Source organism: Eschrichtius robustus, chromosome 6 (genome assembly GCF_028021215.1).
Source record: "Eschrichtius robustus isolate mEscRob2 chromosome 6, mEscRob2.pri, whole genome shotgun sequence".
Classification (NCBI taxonomy): domain Eukaryota; kingdom Metazoa; phylum Chordata; class Mammalia; order Artiodactyla; family Eschrichtiidae; genus Eschrichtius; species Eschrichtius robustus.
In genome coordinates this window covers 147,346,680-147,373,874 of record NC_090829.1, presented here as the reverse complement: position 1 = coordinate 147,373,874, position 27,195 = coordinate 147,346,680, and the positions used below count along the sequence as shown (strand labels likewise).

Sequence of the window (27,195 nt, the reverse complement as noted above, 5' to 3'; positions counted from 1 at the left end):
TCAACCTGGACACTTGAAAATGGGCTCCTTCTACATGTAAGTTACATTCAGTAAAGCTGAGTGGACATTTAGTTTGTGCTCTTTACTGCAGGCAAAGTTTACTCCCTTCCCCGCAAAAGAACTTGTTGAATCTAGTTCAGTATTTAAGGATGTAAACGTGGACGTGTAGGGAAGGACAGCGCGCAGCACGCGGGTGAGGCCGAGGGCACGTGCGTGTCGAACGGGTGTCACGAGGTGGGAAGCACGCGGAGCCCCAGCCCAGGCGCGAGGGGTTCACTGGGCTACGCTTCCAGCCTTGCTACACGTTTGAAATTCTCAAAGCACAACGGTGGAAACACCGATGCGTGCAAGTTTGCATCTCTCACCCCGGTGGACGGCAGCTCCGCGGGGCCGCCCCTCACCTCGAGGGTCAGCCCGCGCTCAGCCAGTGCCCACCGTGTGCCCACACGCACCCACCTGCAGCACACGGCTCATCCACTGGAAGCTGTCTTCCTCTGAGGCGTCAGGCCGCTGCTCTGCCACCAGCACGATCCGGTCATCGTGCAGCACTGTCACGGAGAACACTGCGATCCTGGGGGAGGAAGGGACAGAGATGACCGCCCAGCAAGGGGGGCCGGGACGCAGATGCCCTGTCCCGCCCAGACGGAAGCCGCAGCAGGGCTGGAAGGAGACGCTGTCCAACAGAATTTAAACGGAAGCAGCCACGAACCTCCTCCAATGTGGATGAAATAAGTTTCGATTCACAAAACAGAAAGGACTTCAGTGCACAGCAAACCACCAGGCACACGTTGTAAAAGAAGGTTTTCCTTAATTGCAATGTTAATCTATGTGATGTACTTCCTTATGCAAAAATCTCTGTCTAGAAGTTCTGTTAATTATCTATTTCTTAGTCCAGGCGAAATCTCTCACCACTCATCACTCTGCTCATGTCTGTGACTGACGTCAGTGGTCTTCTTTCTCATGGCTTATCGAAGAAGTTCAACATGTTCTCCTTTTCTGTGTTGCCTTTTTCTTCCTTTGGACTTTGAGTGGATTCTCTTTTTCTTTATGAGACAAGCATCTGTGTCCCCATCACGCCCATCCTGCTGGCACGGCTGCCAAGCTAGCTCTGGGCCCTCACAGACCTACCTTCTCTGGCTGCTCCTTTGGCCGCTGCGCGCACAGGCACGCACATACGCAGGCACACGCATAGGCATGCACACACACAGGCACGCACATGCACACACATGCACCCACTCTCTTTAATGCAACAAACTTTACCCAGTATTAACCTTTCCTTACTTTCACACATCTTGTTTCTCTTAGTACCTCACCCAAAAGTGTTTTCACAAACATAGTCTTTTTGTGACAAAACTTCTGAACCTTATGTACCCAAGAATACTTTTACTGCAACTGCACAATTAAGCGACATCTTGGGATGAATATAAAATCTAGGTTAAAAGTTCCTCTGAAAAACTTAAAACGTTACTGCACTGTCATCCTCTCGCTCCAGCCCCTCTGCCGGGGAGTCTGACGCATCCTGGCTGGAGGCCCACCCCACAGGTCCCTTTCCTCAGGGTCCAGACATGCACCCCCCACCCTGAGTCTGCTCTCAGGATGCCAGCCCTTCTTGCTCTGCTTCCCTCTTAATTTTTCTTTTAAACTTTCTATCTCTTGACTTCTGGAGAAATTTCTTTATCTGGCTTTCCAGCGTGTCAGCTCACTCCACAGCCACCTCTGCCCTGCGTTTACTCCATCTGTTAAACAGGCTTCTGTCGTGACGCCGCGACCTCGCCAGTGCTCAGCTCCGCCCTGGCGGAGGCACGCAGGCCACCTCTCCATCCGCGGGGGCGACCACCCTGCACCCCCGCTAGTCGCTGGGCCGGCGTCACCTCCAGCTGCCGTCCAGTGTCAGTGGCTATGCGAGGCTCCCTAACGTACCCAGGAGCGGGCGCGGGCGACCCCGGCGTCCCCTCGGTGGACACTTGCACTCACGGTGTCTCGGTTTCTGCTGTGAGTCCTGTGCGCCCCAGCACCAGGCTGCACGCGCCCACCAGGCCTGCCCGCCCTGCTGGTTTCTCCCGAGTGCTTATACGCGGCCGTCATCCTGACCCAGGGAAGGGCCGGCAGACCACGCTGACCTACCACTGGCAGAATTCCCTGATCGTTTCTTTAAGGTATGTTTAAAGGAAGGCTCCAGCCAGGCTCACAGGCACCCTAGTTTGAGTAACGAAAGCACTACCTTGAGAATAAAAAAATGAAGAAATGCAGTGGCTGAGTGGACCAGCTAGGAGAAGGGGCCACCTCCTCCAGGACAAAGAGCTCGGAGCTGGACGAGCTGGACAGGGCGCCCCCTCCCCGCCCCAGCCACCCGGGGCCCAGGCCAGGGGCCCCCTTACGTGCTCTATAGACATGAGAATCTGTAAAGTGATTGCCTAACACATTCAGAGAAGGTGAACTGACTCTATCCCAGGAGAGAACAGCCTCGGGTGATTTCAGGGAAAAGGGTGCCCTCCGCTCCAGGCTGCACTCCCAAGGTTTTCGGGCAGCTGCCCAGATGCCCTCGCCCTCACGTGCACTGTGCCGCGTGTGGCGTCTGGGCCCGGTCTCCGTGCCCAGGTCGAGGTCTGGATCTCACCCACTAAGGAACCACGAGCTCTGTGGACGGTGAGGACTCCAACTCTGGCCTCCTCGCTGCAAATGTCATCCTGTTCTTTGTGAAGTTCCTCTGATGAACGGGAATTTTTAGGTTTTGTGTATTCAAATCACTGGGCTTTCCTTCCACTGCAGGAGACCTCTCGAAGGTTAACTAGAGAAGGAACCTAAAGGCACGGCAAGGGGACCCGCAGCGCATCACCTGCCTCTGTAGACAAACTTCATGGGCTCCACGGCCAGTGCGGTGGCCACGATGTCGTCCGCGTTGTGTCTGCGGACCCCTACCACCATCAGCCCGTCCAGCTTGCCCACGACGAAGACCAGGTTATCCTGAAGGCAAGGATGCTGGTCGGGCCCCGGACACGTGGGCAGGCCCTGTGGCTCAGGCCCTGCTACAGAGACCCGACAGCTCAGAGACCAAGTAACTCACAGACAGGGCCAGCGGGCCCCCTGCCCACGGTCTCCCTGCCCAGGGAGACCGTGGGCAGGGGCCACCAGGGGTAAAGGGGCCCTAAGCCTGGCGGGCTTTGTGGGGGGAGGGGGGGTGCGAGGGGGCACCCAGGGCAGGCGTCAGCACCGGAAAGGTCAGAGATGGGAATGCAGCTGAGGGTGAAGTCTGTTAAGGACTTGATGCTCCTGCGCTATAGACAGGGCTCCCCAGCTCGGCCCCAGTGACGTTCTGGAGGCCGGGACTCTGTCGGGGGGGGGGGGTTCCTGTGTACAGGGGACGCAGAGCAGCACCCCTCCCCAGCTCTGAGCCCATCTGCAGGCCCAGGTCTGCCAGCGGGACATACTCACAGGCCCGATGAAGCCCAGCAGCCCCGTCCTGGTGAAAGGTCTGTCAGAGATGGGCGCGCCCCCTGCCGTGACTGGGACAGTCTGCACAGAGTGGAGAGGACAAGGTCAGGCATGGTCCACAGGGGTCAAGTGAGCGGCAGGTGGGGGGGAGAGAGGGGCCGGCATGCGCTGCCCACGCCGGGCATGGCTCCTCAGATGGGCATCACCGCGTCTCCCTGGAGGGGAAGGGGCTCCCACCAGGGCCAAAGTCCCTGCCGTCTGGTGAGACCTCCATCAGGCTCCTGGCCTCCACGGCCCGTGCTCCCCCTCCCGGCCCGGCCCGGCCCGGCCTGGGGGCTGGGGGGCACTCGCTGGGCTCTCCTGACGACCCTACGGCTCCAGCCCAGAGGCCGGTTTCCCTGGGCCAACCTGGATCCGTCAGGGGCACGAGGCGCCCGCGTACGGCTGGCCTGCCAGAGCCAGCCCTACGCACTGTCCCCTCCTACCCCTCCACAGCTGTGGACTCGACTTCAGCACAAAGGTAGGGACCAGGCGCGGACCTCAAAGATGTTCTTTGTGATCCCGAGCAGCCCATAGTACGCTGTCGCCGTCGCGCTGGAGTTGACGCAGATTTCTCCAACTTCATCGGTTTTACAGAGATAAGGGATCCCCTCCACCTTCACAACACACACGTTAGCTAAAGAGAGAAAACAACTCTCAAGGGCACGAACAAAGAGGACACCGAGATGGGTCATGCCCAGAGACCCGCGGGCTTGGCCTCTGCAGGGTGGACACTCACACCCCGCTGGCCACAAGCCTGCGTGTTCCACACACGGTACATGAAGGTGACAGAAACGCTCCCAGTCACGCGGGCTCTGTCGTGCCCCCAGCCCCGCCCTCCTGAACCCGCAGGAGATGGGAGGTGCCATCCGCTCGCACCTTTGCCTTTCGGGCTGGCTCCCACACCAGGCCTGACGACCCCACCCGAGCGTGGGCCCCTCCCGCGGCCCCGTGACCCCCTTCTGTCTTCACCAAGCAGCACGCCCACCCACGCGGCCGCCTGTGGCCCAGAGCCTCAGGAGGGCAGGCAGTGGAGGTTGGCGCTGCTGCGTGTGCGTTTCCCCCCAGATCCGCGCGTTCGCCTGCGTTCTAAACCAACAGAGACCCCGCCCACAGCACAACCAGACCAAAAGGGACAGCCCCTGCGTGCCGTGGTAACACAACCCTGGGGCTGACACAGAGAAGGCTGTGCATCTGCCGAAAACAAGACCCCCCAGGTCCTCACTGACTCAGACCTGCAACAGTCCCGGCCACACACACACACACACCCCCAGGGGAGCATGTGCACACACACCACCCACACACCTGAGGGAGCACGTGCACACACACCACACACACACACACACCTGAGGGAGCACGTGCACACACACCACACACACACACACACCTGAGAGAGCACGTGCACATACACACACACACACACACCCAGGGGAGCACGTGCACACACACCACACACACACCTGAGGGAGCACGTGCACACACACCACACACACACCTGAGGGAGCACGTGCACACACACCACACACACACACACACCTGAGAGAGCACGTGCACACACACCACACACACACACCTGAGAGAGCACGTGCACACACCACACACACACACACACACCTGAGAGAGCACGTGCACACACACCACACACACACACCTGAGGGAGCACGTGCACACACCACACACACACACCTGAGAGAGCACGTGCACACACACACACACACACCACACACACCTGAGGGAGCACGTGCACATACACACACACAAACACACACACACACACCTGAGGGAGCACGTGCACACACACCACACACACACCCCCAAGGGAGCACACACACCACACACACACCTGAGGGAGCACGTGCACATACACACACACACACACCCCCGAGGGAGCACGTGCACACACACCACACACACACACCCCTGAGGGAGCACACACACACACCTGAGGGAGCACGTGCACACACACCACACACACACACACCTGAGGGAGCACATGCACACACACCACACACACACACACCTGAGGGAGCACGTGCACACATACCTGAGGGAGCATGTGCACACACACCTGAGGGAGCACGTGCACACACACCACACACACACCCGAGGGAGCGTGTGCACACACACCTGAGGGAGCACGTGCATACACACCACACACACACACACCTGAGAGAGCACGTGCACATACACACACCCCGAGGGAGCACATGCATACACACACACATCCCTGAGGGAGCACACACACACACCCCTGAGGGAGCACACACACACACCTGAGGGAGCACGTGCACACACACCACACACACACACACACCCCTGAGGGAGCACGTGCACACACACACCTGAGGGAGCACACACACACATACCTGAGGGAGCACGTGCACACACACCACACACACACACACACACCTGAGGGAGCACGTGCACACACACCACACACACACCCCTGAGGGAGCACACACACACACCCCTGAGGGAGCACACACACACACACTTGAGGGAGCACGTGCACACACACCACACACACACACACCTGAGGGAGCACGTGCACACACACCACACACACACACCTGAGGGAGCACGTGCACACACACCACACACACACACACCTTAGGGAGCACGTGCACACACACCTGAGGGAACACGTGCACACACACCTGAGGGAGCACGTGCACACACACCACACACACACACCCCTGAGAGAGCACGTGCACATACATACACACACCCCGAGGGAGCACATGCACACACACACACACCCCTGAGGGAGCACGTGCACACACCACACACACACACACCCCTGAGGGAGCACGTGCACACAACATACACACACACCCCCCTGAGGGAGCACGTGCACACACACACCACACACACACACCTAAGGGAGCACGTGCACACACACCACACACACACACACACCTGAGGGAGCATGTGCACACACACACCACACACACACACACACCTGAGGGAGCACGTGCACACACACCACACACACACACACCCCTGAGGGAGCACACACACATACCTGAGGGAGCGCGTGCACACACACACACACACACCCGAGGGAGCACACACGTGCCTGAGGGAGCGTGGGCACACACACAGAACCTGGTCCAAGTTTAAGAATAAAACGAGCCCCACTATGAAAGTCCTTATACTTTCAATCAAAAGAATCACCTATTACAATATTTCGCCATCTTCTAAAGAATTCCTGTGCTCGCCACATAACAACTGAAAATCAGAAAGACTCTGCTCTTTACCCCTCATAAAACGTTTATGCTGGAGTTCCTGCCTCTACAGAACCGATGAGTCCTTACTTCTGGTAGACTTAGGCCAGGAAAAAACACAACTCACGCTTCTAAGAAAGTGGAACTAGAAACAAACTCAAACGTCCAGCCTTGTTCTACGTGTCCAACCTCTGGCACACGCACAGGCCCAGACCGCGGCCCGCGGCCCTCCCGCTGGTTCCCAGCCGGCCCCCGAGCGTGGGCGGCTCACGCCCGGCCCATGCAGGCCCTGTACCCCGGGGAGCAGCGGACGGGGCGACGGACGCAGAGATGGGGCCGCTCTCCGGAGGTGACCAGGTGGCTTAGCCAGCTGCCCGGAGCCCAGAGGGGCCGGCACGGGGAGGGGGGAAGCTGGAGCAGCCGTGGGATCACCGCGGTGAGGGGCGCTCCCCAACTCACAATGCCACAGGGCCTCCCGGGCCAGGCTCTGCTCTTAACTCTCCCCCATGACCCTGCACGGGGTCCCGCGTGTGCTCGCGCCTGTGGGGGAGCTGCAGGGCACAGCGCCGTCACCTTCCTGCGCTGGCTGGCTGCCACGGCGGCACAGACACCCCGCGACGCACGCGTCATCCAGGCCCGGGGCCCTTCTGGAAGCACGGGGACCCCTGGGAACCTTCAGGGCCACACTGCCCCCCTAGCAGGCCCTTGTCAGGACGTAGACACAGTCGCATCACCGGGTTACCTGCACACGTCCAGGGGCCTGAGGCTGGCGCCTGGCCTCGGGGGAGGCATGACGACTGCCTGGCACGTGGCGAGCACCCAGAGCCCGAGCTCTGGCACTACTTCCCCAACGGTGGGGGACCAGAGTCCGGTTCACAGGCCGTAGACACACCCCGTATCTTAGCACAACTTTAACGTGATACAAAGGGAGGCCAAAAACAAAAAATATGTTACAAATTAAAATCCCAATTCACACGGGGAATCACCTGAAGCCCTCCAGTGCTCGCGTGCTCCAGAGCCCTTGCTGCCGCCCGGCCGCAGGACAAGACCATCCCCAGCTGCGACCTCACCTCCAGGCATCGCCTGACCGACGTCCTGAACCGCCAGGACCGAGAGCTTCTCTTCCGCGTCCAGTCTGATCACCCCGTGACTGAGGCCGCTCATCGACAGCACAGCTCTTCTTGGAGGAGGGCCCCCCAGGTCAGGCGGCCTGGAAACAAAGCGGATTCACTGACGCGGGGACAGAGCCCGTGGGCGTGGGACCACGGCCCCCTGCCGGCAGGACGATGAGCAGCCAGGTGCCCATCTGTGCTGGCTGCAGGGCCTCGGGGGGCAGCGCGTGTCCCCACAGGTGTGCGCGACGCCCCCCGTCACGCACTCCTCCGCAGGGGGGCCCGGTGGGCCGCGAGGACGTTTCCACCAGGCCGTCCTGGGACGTCCCCCGGAGCCCCGAGCAGCAGGTGAGCAGGGCGACCGCTTCCTGGGAGCAAGCCTGCGGGCACCAAAACCAGGGCAAGGAGCCCGGGGCCGCAGGCAGGAAGAACGAAGGGCCGGCCACTCCCCAGCCCGAGACCCTCGAACGGCTGGCAGAACTGCCCCGAGCAGCCCTTCCCAACTCCTGACCACGGGAAGCAGGAGAGGGAGTAAAGTGACTGCTGCTGTTTGCGAAGCCAAGTTTGGGCCTGATTAGCTTCGCAGCAGCAGGAACCAGGACGCTGAGAGACAAACGTCATGTCTCCTCCAGCGGGAAAACACTACTCTGCTGAGCACAAGAAACCACCATAGAACAAAGGAACGAAGAACACCTGATTCCCTGTGAAGAATAAAGATGTTGTTTTTAACGCTAATTATCACTAAAATTTTACCATCACTTACACTACTATTTATAAATACACAGACATAACACAAGACCACAGCTGAGGCTAATCTGAGTTGAGGGTGGAAAATTAACGCTAAGTCACCCTCAGCTGCGAGCATGCTGCCCTCTACCCGAGGATGGCGCTCAGGGCAGCGTGGACAACCCGGGCAGGAAGGTGAGCCGAAGGGCACACCTGCGGGGGCCTGGGGAGCGACACGGATGAGCCCAGAGAGGACGCGGCCTGGGGGCGGTGGGGCCAGGGGGCATCACTGGGAGGTCAAGGGTCCCGCAGGCACAGACCCCCGTCCACAGCTGACGGGCACTGGCCGCCGGCCACCCTTTCCTGGAACAGGGGCGAGTCCTGGCTGCAGTGTTTACTGCGGAACACAAGGCCTTCCTGATCTGAGGAGCGCTCGGGAAAACCAGCCTGCGTGCTGCAAGAATCCAGAGATCGCGACCCAGGGAGCCGCTATTGAACTTGCGCCACAAACCAGGCCGGTGTGGGACGTGCGGCCAACACAGGCTGTTGGACGTGGCACCTGGGGCTGCCCCATTACAACACCAACACACCTGGGAAACGGGCCCAGGGCTGGGCACTGCTCTCAATTTCTCTTGCTCAGGAACAGATCAACCAAATTCGCTACCACAGGTAATTCGGCTGAACGAGGAAGAACTAGGCGTCTACAGGATGGTCTACCTGCGGATGGCCACCGTGAGCGCCTCCGGAGAACTGGCGCAGGGACAGATCACCTCGGGCCTCAGCCCTCTGGCTTGGAAGACGTTGAGGAACGCGTCACAGGAGGATATGGACCCTGCGTGAGACAGAGTGGACGCAAGAGCTGAGCGCAAAGCCGACGGGCACCCGGCGTGGGGGACGCCCGGCGCCGGGCCTGGAGGCTGCACCCCTTCACCTCACAGTCAAAGTCTCATGGGGAGCGGGTGGGGCCCTTTCCATGAAAAACAGGGCACGTTCTCAAATCGCCAGCAAACAAGAAGCCAACTCTCAGCCCCGCATTGTCTCTGAGGTCTAACCCACGGCCTCACCCACCTCCTGGCAGCTCTGCCACGGGGGAGGTGACCCAGGGCACTAACGGAGACGCCTGCAGCCGAACCTTCCACCGCATGAGGCCCCGGCCACGTGCACGCCCTCTCCTGGGCGTGCCTCGGAACTGCAGCCTCTGCCAAGCGGCCCTGCTGTGCCTCTCCTGCGGGCGCAGCCTAGCTCTCTGTCCCTGCTTCTCTGCCAGCGTCACCGGGCCATGAAAACTCAGCTCCTAGGAGGCTGGGTGCTGCCCGCTCAGGGCCTGAGTCAGCACAGCCCTGCACCCACTGGGGCCCCGGGGCTGCACCACAACCTGCACCCTCTCTGCACAGTGAGGCTGCAGGGAAGGAGGGGACCTGGTCATGGGTCCTCGTGTCCAGCAGAGGACACACAAGACCGTCCAGAGGGCTTGGAGCTACAGGGAAGAGACAGGCACTCGGAGTGGCGGGATCTGGGGTCTGGGGGGCAGCAGCCCGGGGAGGGGCTCCTGGTGGCTCAACGGGTGCACCGCAGTGGAGGCTCAGAGAAGCCGGCAGCTCCTGGTGCTTTGGAGGCAGGACGGCGGGGCCCTCAGGGTTCGGGGTGGGTGGAGGGAAGGAGAGACTTTGGGGTGCTAGAAGGTAGGGTTCCCTCCCGAGTGTCGGGGCCACAGCTGGACAGGGGATTAGATGAAAGGCAGCCTCTGGTCCAGGATGGATTCAGTGCACAAACAGTGACACACAGGTGTTAAAGCAGTGAGAAAACTCCCACCACCGCCCACCCCCCCGGTTCTGTGCTGCCTGGAAACCCCACCAAAGGCCAACCAAGGCTCCCCAGGACACCCCGGGCAGGCCCTGCACAACCAGCAGCTAGCTCCTCTCGGGCCCCGAGCAGAGACCGGGGCACAGAGCCCAGGAGGACGCGGGGCGGCCGGCCGGCGGGGGCGGCGGCGGGGCGGGCGGTACTCACACGGGTTTGCGCCGTCGGCCACGATCAGCAGGCGCAGGGAGCTGAGGCTGACGCCCCTCTGACCTCGCTGAGCCAAGAGCGACCAGTGCATGTCGCGGGACTTCACCAGCGCGGCCCGGGCTGAGGGGGGGCGAGGGCGCGCCTGCGTCAGGGGCGCGAGCACACAGAGCAGGCCGCGTGCTCCCTGCCGCCCGGCCTACCTAGAGATCGACTCGCTCGTTCGCAACTGATTCTCTCTTGGAGCCTCTCTGTTCTCCCCACACCTGCCCCTCCCACGGCCGCGAGGCTGGGCCTGCCCTGTGCTGGGGGCCCCAGGGACGTGGGGCTGCGGGGCGGCCCCCGATGTGAACAGACGGGCTGGGCCTCATTCCCGGCCCTGCTCTCACCGGCAGAGGCACCCGCCAAACGCCCCACCAGACTTTGGTTCTCCTCCGTTAGACAGGGTAAACAGAGACAGCGCCCAGCACGCTGCAGAGCACGGCCCACGTCACGTCGGTAACCGGCACCATCATCAGTGCAGTGGACAAGTACACGGCCACCCGGGACCAGTCAGTGCGAGGAAAACCCGAGTCCCCCTCAGGGGTGACTAACGGTGCCCCCGAGCTCTACCGAAGCAGAGCCAGAGGGACGCTCAGACCACACAGGTGTGGCCGTGCTGGGGAAGCACCGACTGACCACAGGTGGACAGCAGGGCAGGCGGGGCCCCACGGGCAGCCCCCTCACTCTGGGTCATAAGCCGCTATGAGTAAACAGCTTTGCTACTGGTGGCTTGAAGAGCCCTAACTTCAAATCAAAGCCACCTCAAGAACTAAGAATTAGGAGCATTTCTGTGAGAGAATAAAGTTAGGAGTCTACGGCCCTTGCAGAAAAGAGCTGTCCTCCACGACACCCCAGCTCCCCAGCGCTGGCGACTCAGACCCACCACGGCTGTAGGGGAGCCTGGCCCCGGCCCACACACGCCTGCGGTTCTGCATGCTGCTTTATTTTTTCTTAATCACCAAAGATGAAATCAAAGAGACTTCTCTAATGAAGGATGAATCGAGAGATGCTACTCCCGTTACCTTTATACGCACACACTTTCTGAATCCAGGAGAGTGGGTTGGCCTTCATCAGCGCGTACGGGACGCTGACCACGTGCATCCTGTTCATGACACTCTGCAAAGAGACGAGCGGTCGGGGCTGAGCACAGACCCCGCCAGGAAAGGCACAGAGAGCATCAGAGCTCTGCTCACAGGACAGCTCAGTGCAGAGACACGGTTCACACCAACACGACTAAGGGTTACTCCATCAGCTTTAACAGGGCTTGGTGTCACCCACGGACGTGAAACGTTAGCAACCCTCCCTCTAACAGTCAGGTCGTTTAGGTACAGCACTCACTGTTAACACTCCATGCCACAGGCCGGCATCCCTTTTGAAATCCAGCACATTTGTTAATGTTTCAGCTGAAAGAGGACAAAGATGGTTAAACCACCGAGTGACCCTCCTCATGTCATGTGCATTTTCAGAGAAACCCTGAGATGATTACATCATCAACATATAAGAGTTTTAGGAAAGATACACAGCGCTCCCAAATGCCATGCACCAATCAATCAATAATCTTGGTTATCAAGTTACTTGGTTATTCAAATTACTGGAAAAACATAAAAGCAGAAGGTCATACAACTGTGGATTAAAACGGAGAATCTGCTGATCACTCATCTGTAAACACAGGGGGCAGCGTACACTCCAGAGGCGGCAGGCTTGGACGTGGAGATGAAGGACGGTGGCGGGTCTCTCACCTCTCAACCCTACGCCCGCACACCCCCACTTCTCACGTCATCCTGCAGCCCCGGGAAACGTCACAGGCTCCCCGTGTCACTTCCCTTCAGAGCTGTTCCTTCCCTCCTGCCCACTCTCTCTCCCAGAGGCTGTGCCGAGCGTGCTGTAGGGCGCAGGGGTAGCTGGGGTCCCAGGGCCGCTTCCCAGCACAGCCCTGAGGCTCAGAGCTCAGGCAGAGGACAGAGCCTGGGGCTGCCAGGTGCACCCACAGAAGGAACACCCAACAGTGAACAGGAAGTTTGGTTTGTGTGCCAGGAAATGCTGCTGCATTCTGTTGAGAATACTGTACACACGTTCCCTTGCTGGCTAAAGAGCCCAAATTATAGGTGATACGTGTACGGTTAACACTGGATCTGAAGAAAAAGAAAACCAGGGGACCTGATTTGATAGAATTTTTTAAAAATTACGTAGGCCCTTGAACACACCTAAAATCCTTTTCCAAATGTCCACCGAGGTCTTGCCCGGTGCCCTCAACTAGCCCTTGCTTCTAAACACTGATATTTCAGATTTTACACACACCACTCAATTTACTTCCTAGTTTTGTTCAATTCCAGTATTTTAGTGGAAAGAAGTAAAGTTCTCTACGTTACATAGCTGATAGTTCACAGTAAAGGGGGAGCTGCCTGTATACTGCCAAGAGACAAGCCCTGACCACAAAGATTCCACTGGTACATCCGAGTGCGTGACAGCTTAAGCCAAAGCCAGTCACAGAGAACAGTAAGAAAAAGTGTGTCCCGATAAGAAAACGCAAAATGCGCTGCCCCTCAGCTACGGCACAGCTTGAACCAGCCCACTGGGCACAGACCAATGGGTAGTGAGTGGGTTTCACGCTCTGTAACGCCAGTGTCCACACTCCACCCGTCCAGGAGAGCAGAGGCCCCGAGCAAGCGAGCCGCACGACCTGGATTAAACAGCAGACGCTACGCGGGACAGCGTCCAGGTGCCTTGTGCCCGGCCGGAGAGCCGCCCCACGCCCTCACCTTCCGAGTAGCCGCATGCCTGGGTCAGAGCCTGGCACTGTGCCAGCAGGGATGCGTGGGACACCGCCACCCCCACGGTGCTGCCTTCTTTGCTGGTTTTATACTGAAAGATTTCAAAAGCACAAGCTCGTTAGGCGATGTCTCTGGAGGCCGTCCCCCTTCACCAACCATCGGTTCAACTGGAGCGCACTTCACGCCCAGGCCCTCGAGGTGACGCCCTCAGCTGAAGTCGGGTCACCCGGGGCAGGTACTGAGGGCAACAGGGCACGCAGGCTGGTCCCCAGGGGAGGGTCTGGGTGAGTTCCCAACAGGACACCTCATCTTTCTGGGGCAGAGGCAAAGCACAGAAGCTGTCGCCCGTGATCTAAGCAGCAGCAGCTACACTCGGGGAACAAGCCCTGAACACGGGGGTCTGTTTCAGCCTCGCCAGGCGAGGTCGCTACCTCGATGTAGGCGGTCCCGGCCCCCGCGTCCTGTGCCGACGGGTGCCAGTCCTTGGGGGGCTTAGTCAGGTGCTTCCCGTCGATCACCAGCCAGGTGAGGGGGGGCCAACCTGTGAGGGCGCAGACAGGGACCCGGCAGAGGCGAGGGTCAGGGGTCTCTGCTCCCCGCAACGGCACCTCTGCCGCCCACCACGCAGCCTGAGCTGCCGAGAGCCGAGGAGCCTCGCCTCACTGAACCGTTATGAACTCACGTCTGACGGCCAGTGGCCCCCAGGCGGGACAGCACAGGTCCAGACCCTGACCCAGGCGAGGAGCGAGACTCCCCAAGGCCTAGAACACAGCCTCGCTTTCCCTGGGGGCCCTTCCGTCTCCTTAGCGGTCGCTGACAGGAAAGGACACCCGAGGGCCCGGGTTAGCAGAGAACCGGGCCGCCCGCTGCCCGCCCCCAGGCCCACCTTTGAAGGCCGCCACCTCTCCGGTCTGGGCCTTGGGCAGGCCTTTCTGACAAGCGTCCGTGGTCAGGGCCAGGGCGACGCCACAGCTGCCCAGCAGAAACCCGACCTGCTGGCTGCCAGCGTCCTGCGGAAACAGAGAAGGCAGAGGCGCTCAGCTCACACAGAGCAGAACTCTTTTTCTCAGCCCTTGGAAAATTAGGACAATTCAGCCCTGTATAGGTATATACTATAGGTATATACTATGTTTTCATCCAAAGAAAATACAATTGTTTTTAAATCTGAAAGATATATTTTCTGCCATGACATATAAAGTTCTGGGTAATGGGCTAATTTCTCAAACTTTTTTCTTGCAAATGACATTTAATATACCATTTTAATAAACTCCAAAAATAACAGCATTGAAATTTACACTTGATTTGTGTTTGAAATTTACAGATTAATGTGGGCAGGCCTGACCTTTAGCAATCTTAATTATTTCCACACAGAATATGTCCTTCAGTAGAGTTCTATCATTTTCTTCTTATAAATTTTACAAACTCTAGTTTTACCCTAAGAATCCCGGTATTCAAATATCTGTTCACCATACGTTCTCCTTTGGGATATACTGCTTTTATTCACAAGCTTTACCTTTGGGATTCTTGAGTATTTCTTGCAGATAATGCTCATGTGAACAACTGCCTGAACACTGGGATACCACAGAAAACTAGGATTTTCTAAAATACATGCTGAGTCGACTCCTAAAATGATCTATTTTTCAATAATCAGGTTACTGGTATTTATACCTAAAACGTCACAGCTCCCTAGAACACCAGCAACCCGCCCCCTGCCCCGGCCAGAGTCATTCATTTCAGCAATGAAAGCTGCTCGCTGTTATGGCAGTGAACAGAAATGCAAGAGATGCCATATGTTTAAAACTATCACTTAGAAGTGAGCTACAAGACATCTCTGTAATGATTTACTTATCCCCAAGAAATGCAAGTTATTATCAATAAACACACCATTTTGAGAAATGATTTAACAAACCCTCATCAAATCCCAACTTCTATGCATTGGAGGAAAAAAATGTTAGTTTCTGTTGGGAAATTCAAGCAAGTGACGTACTGGCCCCACCAACAGCTGTTCCAGCGCCCTTGTCACCAGCGAGATACATAAAAGGAGCGTCGGGGATGAAGCTGCTCTAATCTCTCTGAGCCCCGCCCACCTGTCCCCCGACTCCAGACGGCACCTGGAGTGAGGAGACTAAGGCCTGCGAATGGACACGTGGACTTCAGGATGAAGCCTCAGGGACCGTGAACCTGGGGCCCGCACCGCGCTTGCTACCTTTCTTGTTAGTGGCACTTCGATGGGGACAGGAACCAGCTCTGCCAGGAGGCACCCATAGAACGCAACAGTGAACATGACGGGGTCGCTATTAGGAAACACCAGCGCCACCTACGAGAGTACAAAGGAAAACCGCGAAATCCACTGGTGAGTAATGCAGTCATCTGAATGCCTGCTGCTGAGACAGAAAACGTTACTTTGAGTGCTAACCCTTGGTCCTTAAGTGTCTGCAGCCATGTAACTTCTAATACACAGTCTTTAGGTTATGGTCTTTACCCCGCATGCGACAAAATAACGTTAAACTCCTGGGGCTAAAGGCAAGCGCAGCTGGGTCTGCCCGCGGGGTCTAGGTCCAGCTCCACCCACTCTGACCATCTGGGCAGCAGCGACCCAGGGAAGGACGCGAGGGACCATCACCCACCATCAAGTAGCCCAGGTGAAAAACACCTGGACATGAAGAGGGAACCAGGAATCAAAGTCTATCAAAAGATCTTCCAAAAGAAAAAATCCTGACACCAACGTTTTACTTGGACAGACCTTCGCTCAAGACCGAAACGTTAACAGGGGAGGGTGGTGGGCACAGAACTCAGCAAGACCCCCCACAGCTGCCCTCTCGGAGTCTCCATGGAGGGCCCACTCCCTGCTCCCACCTGGTCGTCATGCTGCCACTGTTTAAATTACATATTCTATTACATTTATCTTACATTTTTATCAAAAAAGTTTTAAAACACAGAATTAAAATGACCAAAAAGTACTAACGAAAAGCTACACCCATATCACCCTTCCCCACTCCCCAAGGCAGCCACTTTTAACATGTTGTATATCCTCTTTTTGCCAACTGCTCTCATCTTTTTAGATACTATGCTCACACTGCTGTGTCTTATGTGTGAAGGTATTTGGACATGTGTTTTATTTCCTGTTACTGCAGACAAACACTGAGCCCTCTTCATTCCCCACCTTTCTCTTCTCCCATCATCCCAATTTCCATTTCTTATAATATCTGGTTAAATTAAAAGCTATTTATGGGATGAGGTTTTTCTAAGTCCCAAATATTGTAATAATAGTGTGCTCGAAACCTACATGATAAGTCAGAACAGTATTTGAGGGGACTGACAACACAGGGCCTTTGAGGGCCGGGCCTTGGATAGCTAATAACCCTGTACTTCATAAGACAAAATTTAAGCTGTATCTGTATCAAAATTCTGTACTTGAGGTCTGGAAATCAAGTTTCTAATAAGTTTGTTGAAAACGGTAAAGATCTCCTTTGAAAGTCGGTGTTAATAGCGTTTGTCCCACGATTAAGAACTGTGACCTTTAGCCTCGAGACTGGATGTCTGGTAGAACATACCTGTCCTTAGAGAATCTGTTATAAAGAGTTGTGTTTGTTCACTTTTATAAAGTATATTATCACAGGAGGATGAACTTGCCATTCATTTCCAATCACTAATTCGCTAACTGTGATCTCATCAGTCCTTTATAATTAACCCAATTACGTGGATTCACTTGCAAGTCAATGAAGTATCTGGAAGTCCTTGTCCTTGCAAGAACTTTCTTCAAGAGAAAGAAATTAGTGATTCTTAGAATCATTTTAAAGCACAACATAAGTCAGGGGTTCCGACAGGTTTGTTCTAAAGCGCCAGGTATCATGAGGAATCATCCCCGTACTGTTTACGTTTCTACAGCCAAGCTCGCCCCTTCTTTCTGGTGGTGACAGCCACTGCCTCTTTCACCGGCTTCCCTTCCTCTGTGTGCACCGGCCAGCTTGCTCGGAAATGCCCCGCTGGGTGTGTCAAACCTGTCAATAGTATTTCTAAATGACCAACCAGTCAGGTAAGCTCCTGGGTTTCACCAGCTGCTGACCAGCCTGCTGGCCCTGCCTGGCTGCTCCTCGCCCGCAGCTCGCGGACCCTGGGCCGCGCTGGTGGCTCTCCTGTTTGGACCGCGCACCCGTTTGCGGGAGCACTCCCTCTGTGAGCTTCGCGAGAAAGAGCCCAGGCTTCTGAGTCCCGCCTGTCTGAGAATGGTGCCCCACCCTCACACCCGTCGACTGCCCAGGAAGACCGCACTCCCTCTGGGCTTCCGAAGCACAGCTGTCTCCCCCAGTGCCACGCTGAGAAACCGAGCCCCCCTGGGGTTGCTGGCCTCTGTGCACAGCCCACTTTCCCCGGGAGGCTGCGAGGTTACTGCACCCTGCCCTACGCAGCGCTGGGGTAAGCGCCTCGGTGGGGGTCCCCGCACCGCCCGCCGGTCCTTCACCCCCGGCTCCGGGGCATAGTCTTGCATCATCATTAGCATTAAACACTTTCCACTCTCCGTTCCCCCTTCTCTTTCTGGAAGTCCTATTAGTCAGATGTCGGCCTTCTTGATCAAGTCTAATCTGCACCGTTTTTCCTTCCTACTTTCCGTCTCTTGGTCTCCCCCACTCGCATCTCCTTGTTGATTTATGGAACAATATCTTCACCTCAGATCTCCAGGGATATTAAGACTAATTTTTTTTTTAAAAACCTGTCTTCTGTATCTAGCTCTCCTCCAAGTTGGTTGTTTCCTCTTCCTCCCTCCCCCCCCCCTTCCCCTTTTTTTTTCCCCATTCATTGCGCTCTGGTTGTGCTCTTTCACGTTGAAGTTTCGTCGTCCACAGACGTCCTTGGCTACTGGTCCACATTAAAGACTGAGGGCTCGAGAGCAGCCTGAGACCCCACATCACCCTGTCAACCTACAGCTTCCCTGCTGGGTGAGCCGACCTCAGGCAACCCTTCTCACTGGGGATTTCACTGCTAAGCATGCTGGCTTCCACCATGCCGGACCTCCCGCTACGCCGGGGTTCCTCAAGTCTGGCTCAGTTTGCCTAGGGCAGTGCTGCGTAGCAGAACTCCCCGCAGTGGTGGAGTCGTTCTCTCTCCGCGCTATCACACATGGTAGCTGTCAGCCACACGCGGGGACTGGACCCTGGAAATGGGGTTCGTGCAACTAAGGAACTAAAACTCTAATTTCATTTAATTTGGGTTAATTTAAACAGCTCCCTGTGGCTATTGCCAACCACGTTGGGCAGTGCAGGACGAGGAACTAAGCCCCAAGCCTCCTCTGAGTTCTGTTCTGGCCCCATGGAAGAGGGAAGGAGATGAATATAAAACACACAGAATTTCAAAGTAAGGTCAACGTTTCTTCACAAAACTTAAGCTTTGGAAATGTAGCACTGATTAATACCTGACATTAACATTTTTATTAAAATCAACACATATGAAGTCAAAGAGAAAAGAGGTTTAAGAATCAGGAAATGGGCAATGAGGGAGACTAAAAGGAACGATCATTTTATCTACACCAACACAAACTTTTTCCACATTTAATATTTTTTCATTGCTGACTTAAAGCCCTTCGATTAATGCTGTAAGTCTGAACAGCTGAGAGAACACTGATGTCACTGAAACAGATTTTTAGTCCCCATCCTCACTCACTCCAACAAAGGTGCATTTGGTTACTTACTCTGTCTCCGGGTTTAAGTAGTGGTTCATTCTTATTAGTCAGTTTATTAAGTAGAGTATAAGCTAGTTTTAAACTCCGACTCCAAAGTTTGCCTAAAATAAAATAAAAATACTAAGCAATGTAAAATTTAAGAAACTAATAATTAACATTTTAATGTAGCAATCATAACATCCCATTAACATACCATTATTACTCTATTGCTGAAAATTCAGGTAGTTTCCAATTGATAATTATTTTGCACAATGCTGCAATGAAGTTTTCTCTTAAAAACAACTTACCGATTTATTTTTCTTAACAGAAAAGTAAAACACCATTTTATCATAGAAAATTCAGAATATAGAAAAGCCAGCTGAAAAAAGCATTCTTTCTGTTATATATGTACACACACACACACGTATGCATAATTTTTAAGAAACGGGATCATACTTCACCCTTTTTTCAATCAACATTGCACTGTGAATGCGCTTTCATGTCATTGAATGTGTCTCAATTATATCCCTTATGAGAGTGGCATATAAGTCATTTAACCTTTACAACAACAATTCATGAGGTGGGTCCATCTTCATCTCTGCTTTCACTCAAAAAAGGAGACAGTCAGGGAGATGTTAGGGAACCTGGCAGAGGCACGGGAGGCTGGAGGGGAGCGTCTGGACCCCTCCTGAAGGTGCCCAGCCCTGTGGGTGCTTCCCTGAGGAACACGGCACATGATACACGGGACAGTGAAGGGTAGGGAGAGAGGGGGAGGAAGACGGAAAAGCCTGAGTCCACCCCAAACTGGAAGCAGCCCTCCCACTCACCCTGCGCGGTGCAGCAACGCAGGAAGACAGAGCCGTCCTTCACCCTCCCCACCCCTGGGCAACCACGCGGCAACCACACGCCCTTTGCCGTAAATAGTCTAAACTCGGGCACAACGTTGTGAGATAAGTGAACTGCGGGGCCTGAGAAATAAATGAGAAAAACAGTCAACTCAAAACACCGCTGCCTTTGCCTAAATAGAAAGGTCAACTCAAGATATTAATAACTGTAACTTTAACACATAAAGATTCCCAAACTGAATCCAGATATTTATAAAAAGAAAAATGCATCATGACCTCTCTGCAACAATGCAAAGAGGTTTAACAGAAAATCAACATAATTTGCCACATTAACAGAATAAAGGTGAAAAAAACTAAAATAATTAATCATTCAGGATTTTAAAAATCCTTCTTAAATTTGGGATGAAAGGAAACTTCCTTAATGTGACTGTTAAAAGCCATCTTTAAAAATTCCACAGGAGGTATCCTCATTAATGGTCAGATACTGAAAGCCTTCCCTCAGAGAGGAGGAGCAAGTCAAGGACAACTGCCTTTTCACTCAAAGTCTCAGCCAATGCAACTGGGGTGCAAGGGGCAGAGAAGGTAAAACAATAAGAAACAAAACCGTCATTATTTGCAGAAGACGTGACTGCACATATCATGAATCCCATAACTGAAATCAGTAAGGCTATCAGATATAACAGCAATACGCAAATAGCATTTAATATCTATGTGCCATCGATAAACAGTAAATAAAAATTTTAATGATACTATTTATAATAAGATTTAAATAAACATGCCAAATATCTAAGAATATGTGTTACCAAAAATATGCAAAGTCTCCCCCCAGAAACTTATAAAACAGTATTGAGGTTGAAAAAGATCTGAATGAACGGAGGAACCTATTATGTCCATTTGCTAGAAGGCACCGTAATGCAAACGCGCTAATTCTCCTCAAACTGCTCAAGGCAACGATAACCAAAACCTCAACAGGTGTGTCTGTGGCACCTGACACAAACTGACACTGAAATACCAGGGCGAGAGAAGCCAAGACGCTCTGGAAAAAGGAGACAAGACAGGAAGACTTTCTCAGTGGACGCCAAGACTATTATAAAGCGACAGCAATTCAGAGAGCGTGGCTGGGACTTCCCTGCGGTCCAGTGGTTAAGACTTCGCCTTCCAATGCAGGGGGTGAGGGTTCGATACCTGGTCGGGGAGCTAAGATCCCACATGCCTTGCAGCCAAAAAACCAAAACATAAAACAGAAGCAACATTGTAACAAATTCAATAAAGACTTTAAAAACTGTCCACATCAAAAAATCTTTAAAAAAAAAAAAAAAAGAAAAGAGTGTGCTATTGGCGTAAGGGTAGAATATAAATCAATGTGATAAAACAAAGAACCCCAAACAGACCCACCCCCGTGTGGACAACTCCAGTTACAACACGGGTAGCACGGAGGGGACAAGAACGGGACAGCTGCCTGCCATCTTTCCTGAAGAACTGACCCCGAGCCCAGGCCCACACCACACACACAAACTAAACTCCCTCCGGGTGGGCGGCAGGTCTAAACGCGGGTGGGAGAACAGCAGTGCTAGAGCCCAGGACGGGAGGAGGGAAGCCTGCTGCAGAGCTGTGAGCGGCCAGGGCTCACAGTAAGCCACCGCCAAGGACTGGCATCCAGAACACACAAAACGCCCGCAAATAACCCTGTATAAAAATGTGCAAAAGATTCAACAACACTTAACAAAAGAGAAAACCCAAATGATCAAAAACAGGAAAAGATCTCAACCTACTCAGTCAACAGGAAAATGCAAATTAGCACCACAACGACTGTCACCATATTCTCACCACATTAGCCAAAATTAATAAGCCTGCCAATGACAGGGAGAAGGTGGGACTCATAACACTGACCAGTTAAGTGCAAACTGGAAAAGTCTGGAATTATCTGATAAATGTAAAGATGTCATAATCCCAGGACTAGCTAGCACCTCCTCTCCTAAGTATATACCCTACAAAAATGCACGCTTACACACCAGGTAGCACACACCGGAATGTTCCCGGTAGCACTGTCTGTAACACTCAAAACTGGAAATGACCCAGAAGTCCATCAACAGTATAATGGAGACATATATTCTGAAATATTCAATATTCATTCCTCAACAGAAATGAATGAGCTACAACTATACACAGTAATACGGATGAGTCTTAAAAGCATAAAGGTCTGAGACTCTGCTTCCAAGCAGGAAAGAGCAGTGGTGGCAGACCAGCACTCCCACCCAAAATGACTTAAAACTGGATAAAATGCAAAACCATCTGTCGGAGGCAGCAAAGACAATTAGAGGAGTTAAGACCCCTGGGGAAACCCTTGGGAGGTGAGCTGACCTTCTGCAGCTGTTCTTACAAAAGCTGGGGGCGGGGCTTAGCGTCTGGCGCCCACAGGAGATGAACATCTCACGGCCTTGTGCCCCTCGGAGTGCTGCTGCTGGGGCGCGGAGACCGGGGCTTCAAGAAGAGTCTGCTGAATCTCGGGGCCATGCACAGCGGGTGGAAACCTCTGAAAGGCCAGGCAGAGCCCCAAAGTCGCCACATGAGACAAAACCCATGGTTGGGGACCCCCCCCCAGCAGAGGAAAGGGTCACACAGAACACACCAGTTTTAGAAAATGTGAATAAAGGAAAACAGAAAATCTCCAAACTGAAGTGTATATATAAAAAGGATCCCTGGTGGTCCGGTGGTTAAGAATCGGTCTTGCAATGCAGGGGACACCGGTTCAGTCCCTGGTTGGGGAACTAAGATCCCACATGCCACAGGGCAACTAAGCCTGCGTGCCACAACTACTGAGCCGGCATGCCACAACTAGAGAGCCCACGTGCCACAACTAGACAGAAGCCTGTGGGCTGCAACGAAGAGCCCACATGCCACAACGAAAGATCCCACATGCTGCAACTAAGGCCCGACGCAGTCAAAATTAATCAATTAATTAATTTTTTAAAAAAGAATGCAAAATATAAAAAAGGCACATGGGACTCAGAAAAGGTATTAATATAAATGTAATCAGAGTCCCAGAAGGATAGGAGAGAGAAATGGGGAAGAAGCACTATATCAAGAAATTATGGCTATAATTTTCCAAAAACTGATGAAAGATACCATTCCATTGATCTAAGAAGCCCTGTGGACCCCAAGCAGGAAACTTTCAGAGAATATAACAGCTAAATATGTACATCACAGTAAGACAGATGCAAGCCAAAGCCAAAAAGCCATCACAGGGAAAAAGACACATCCTCATCCAGAGAGCAGCAATAATCTGGCATCTCACTCCTCAAAGGATACCACGAAGTCTTCAGAGTGCTGACAGATGCCTGACCACCTTCACAAAGGAAGATGCAGGCAGTCCCACAGCCAGCAGGAGAGGTTACAGTGGGAAACGCGGGGTGGCAGGAAGGAACATTCCACAAAGGAAAGAAAGAACAGTACGACTCCTGACTTAAAAAGCAAGAGTAGTGAGTGGTGTCTTACGGGTGTAGTGGCTACAGACTTAAAACGCAAGACAAGGAGAGAAGGACCACAGGCTGGGGTCTTCAGGAAGCACGGAGGCGGAGCGAGGCATGAGAAGGGCTCCCGGGAAGCGGGGGACGGCGGGATGCGGGGGACGGCGGGATGCGGGGGACGGCGGGAAGCGGGGGACAGCGGGATGCGGGGGACGGCGGGATGCGGGGGACGGCGAGATGCGGGCGACGCCGTCCGGCCGCAGTCCCCACCGTCCGGCCGCAGTCCCCGCAGGCTCCCTCGCAAGGGAAGTCTGTGCTGAGCGCAACACAGGCCTCGCGTAACCCGCACCCGGAAGCTGAATTCCAGGGGGAGGCTGTCAGCAAAGCACACTCATGAGTGCGCAGCGAGCGCCTTTCTTCAAGAGTTACAGAGCCATCTCTCTAACGAGCAGAGGTGCGAAGAGCGCAAACAGCATACTGGCAACTAGCATCCAGGCATGTATTGAAAAGATATCTTGGCCAAATGGGATTTATTCCAGGAATGCAAGGGCTGCTTAACATTTGAAAATTAATCAATGTAATTCGTCAAATTAGTGGAGAAGGGCAGAGAAACTGTATGGTCATCCCGATGAAGCAGAAAAAGCCAATCCATGATGCGAAACTTTCAGCAAACCAGAAACAGAACTTCATTACAACAAAGAATTTCTACCATAAAACAAGCAAAAAAGCTACAGTAAACAGCGTACTTCAAGACCAATTGCTTTCCACCTGAGACACAGAAGGATTCACACCGCACCGGCGGTTCCAGCCTGTGCAGTGAGACAAGAACAGAAACCGAAGGTGTGAGAACTAGAAAGGCCATTGCTCACAGGGGCTCAACTTGTGCACAGGATGTCCAAAACTACTCGTTAATAGACCAAAAAGAATTAATATGTCACTTTAACAAGATCACTAGATACAAAGTCACCACTTAAAAGATCAATTGCATTTCTATTTACAAGCAACAATTGAGTAGAAAAAATTTAAACATTCCATTACAATAGGGATAAATCTAACGAAAGAAGCTCAAGACTCCCGGACTCAAAAGCATAAAACGTCACTGAGAGAAACTAAAGCAGGCCTTCAAAGGCGGGATATTCCAGGGTCATGAGCTGGAAGATCCCATAACTGCAACAACACCGATTTGCCTCAAGTTGGACTATGGGTTCAGTGCAGTGCCAATCAACACCCCAGCAGGATTTTTTTCTGGAAATGGACAAGCCGATTCTAAAGTTTACTTGGAGGGCTTCCCTGGTGGCGCAGTGGTTAAGAATCCGCCTGCCAATGCAGGGGACACGGGTTCGAGCCCTGGTCCGGGAAGATCCCACATGCCACGGAGCAACAAAGCCTGTGCGCCACAATTACTGAGTCTGCGTTCTAGAGCCCGTGAGCCACAACTACTGAGCCCACGTGCCACAACTACTAAAGCCCACGCACCTAGAGTCCGTGCTCCGCAACAAGAGAAGCGACCGCAATGAGAAGTCTGCGCATCGCAACAAAGAGTAGCCAAGTAGCCCCCGCTTGCCACAACTAGAGAAACCCCGCATGCAGCAACGAAGACCCAACGCAGCCAAAAATAAATAAATTAAATAAATAAATTTTAAAAAAAGAGTTTACTTGGAAATGTAAAGGGCCAAGAATAGTCAAGGAAATCTTGAGGAGCAATCACAGAGCTGGAGGACTGACATCCAACACAGACTCATAAAGCTCCAGTAACTCAGGAGGCGCGGATGGTGAAGAGAACAGACCCACAAGTACAGTTTTCACCTGACGGATGACAAAGCCGTATCTGGGGGAAGGGCTGCTTCTCAACAAATGATAGTGGGTCAATTCCATTCACAGGAGAGAAAATGAGTCCAAGTTCATACCACACACAAAACTAAACCGTAGATGGATCATAACGCTAAGTGTGAAAGGCAGAACGAGTCTTCAGAAGAAGTCTCGGAGGAGGAGAATGCCTTTGTGACCTTAGGTCTGGCAAAGACTTCCTACACAGAACAGAAGGCACAAAAAAGGGGAAAAACAGATAAATTAGACTAATTAGGTTAAGGCTTCTTATCCATCTAAAGCCACAATTAAAAGTGTTAAAAGGCAGTGCAAAGGGTGGAAGAAGATATTTGCAAAACATGTACTGGACAAAAGGTGTATCTGAAACATAAAAAGCATTAGCAATCGAACAGAAAAATGACCCAAAGATCTGGGTACTTCATAGAAGGAGGTGTTCAAGCAGCCAGTAAGCACATTAGAAGCACCCTCAGCACTAGGCACTGGACACCACGAAGCTCCCTCCAGGCAGGCGAACGGGAACAGTCAGTATCCAGCGCTGGGACTCCTCCCCGGGGCTGGGGGCTGGAAATGGCTCGCCAGCTCGTCCTGAAGCTTGACGCGCGAGTCCTACGCCCACAGCAGCACGAACGCCTACACATCCACCTCAGACCCACAGAGAACGTTCGCAACAGCCCGACACGCAGCAGCCCCAGAGCGGACACAACCCAGACGCCCACCTACTGCTGAGCTCAGACGTTGGCCGTGGCGCATTCTCACGATGAGATACCGTCCATCAACGAGAATGAACTGACCACGCAGCACACAGCACAGGGGTGAACCTCAGACAGCGCTGAGCAAGACGCAGCCCAGAGCACCTCGGACTGGCTCACACCCAGCGGTCAGCAGCGCACTGGCCTCGGCTGTGGGGGACGCCGGCCTGGGGGCCAGAAGTGCCTCGGGGCCGAGTGCTCCGTGAAAACACGTCCAGCCAAATGCACGCGATTCGTGTTACATAAGCACGTAGAATGGAACCAAAAGACGCCAAACACAAAACACACATACTGCTTGACGCCATTTGTCCAAAGTTCAAAACGAGGCAAAACTAAACTCCACTGTTCAGAAATGCACACACAGATGTGAACTCTCGAAACCACCAGGCAGGGAGCGGTCCCCCGGTGGGGGAAGGGCAGTGGCCCGGGAGGGGCCCCCGGGGGGAGGCGAGGTTCTGTTTCCCTGCCAGTTGTGTCAGCTTGTCAGGAATCTGTTCTCTCATGTTCCTCAAGCTGCACGTCTGTGTTGTATGACATGTAACATTTCACAGCTAGCCAGCTCCCAGCTGCTTTCTGTTGACACTTGCCATAGGTGAGGGTGTAGACGGCCTTCCCCGTGGTATCCAGGGCGGTCAGGCACGGGGCTTTGGGCTGCGTGGTGCCCCACTGCTGCAAGGCGGCCAGCAGCGACGGTGGCCAGGTGCTGCCCACGGCCAGCAGCTCCCCTTCCAGCACTGCCATCTGGCCGCCCTCAGGCTTCGGCTGACTTGGATCTGGTTGCTGCACTACAAGCAAAACCGCACGTGAAAAGCAGCATTTCACAGAAGCAGGCACACACTCTGCCGCTAGGCATTCACATGTTATACTTTTCTTCTTTACAAATACCAGTTATAAGAAGGCTACCATGATTTGTTTAGATTTCCCTATCATTGTAACAGTCACAGACCAATTGAGCAAGGATGGAAAGAGAGCTAGTCATGGATCAAGATGAATCCTGGCTACTGTAACCCCAGGATTACAACGACCCCCAGGCTTTCACCCGGAAGGCACCTGAGAAGCAGGTGTCCCCACTTATAAAGGATGAGAGTAGAATCACCACTTCGGTTTAGGCGCTCAAACCACGTTGAAAGAAAAAAATAAAGTAAAATCTATTACGTTTCCAGTGGATATGTCATCAAGATTTGCCCAAATGTAAGAAAGACTTCCTAAAAAGCATTCATAGCATTGAACTCTGAATTTGAAAGTCGTGATCTGATCACACAGACGTGCCCTAACAGCCATGTCGAATCCCCAAG

General features: G+C 53.7%; 1 protein-coding gene across 9 annotated transcripts in view; it reads right to left on the bottom strand.

The window, feature by feature from the left end:
* The window catches only part of DIP2A (disco interacting protein 2 homolog A), a 92,918-nt gene that overhangs the window by 26,634 nt on the left and 39,089 nt on the right, over positions 1-27,195 (bottom strand). For 6 of the 9 annotated variants that reach the window (XM_068547256.1, XM_068547254.1, XM_068547255.1 and 3 more), the window contains 15 exons: positions 26,488-26,685; positions 19,043-19,134; positions 15,563-15,673; positions 14,243-14,366; positions 13,788-13,897; positions 13,345-13,447; positions 11,924-11,988; positions 11,608-11,701; positions 10,547-10,666; positions 9,254-9,368; positions 7,769-7,908; positions 3,972-4,108; positions 3,433-3,513; positions 2,837-2,964; positions 457-571 (listed from right to left, as the gene is read on the bottom strand). In XM_068547256.1, coding sequence (XP_068403357.1) covers positions 457-571; positions 2,837-2,964; positions 3,433-3,513; positions 3,972-4,108; positions 7,769-7,908; positions 9,254-9,368; positions 10,547-10,666; positions 11,608-11,701; positions 11,924-11,988; positions 13,345-13,447; positions 13,788-13,897; positions 14,243-14,366; positions 15,563-15,673; positions 19,043-19,134; positions 26,488-26,685 — 1,733 coding nt within the window. Of the gene's footprint in view, positions 1-456; positions 572-2,836; positions 2,965-3,432; positions 3,514-3,971; positions 4,109-7,768; positions 7,909-9,253; positions 9,369-10,546; positions 10,667-11,607; positions 11,702-11,923; positions 11,989-13,344; positions 13,448-13,787; positions 13,898-14,242; positions 14,367-15,562; positions 15,674-19,042; positions 19,135-26,487; positions 26,686-27,195 lie in introns of those variants that run through there. The other 3 variants (XM_068547261.1, XM_068547262.1, XM_068547257.1) reach the window with 3 other exon arrangements.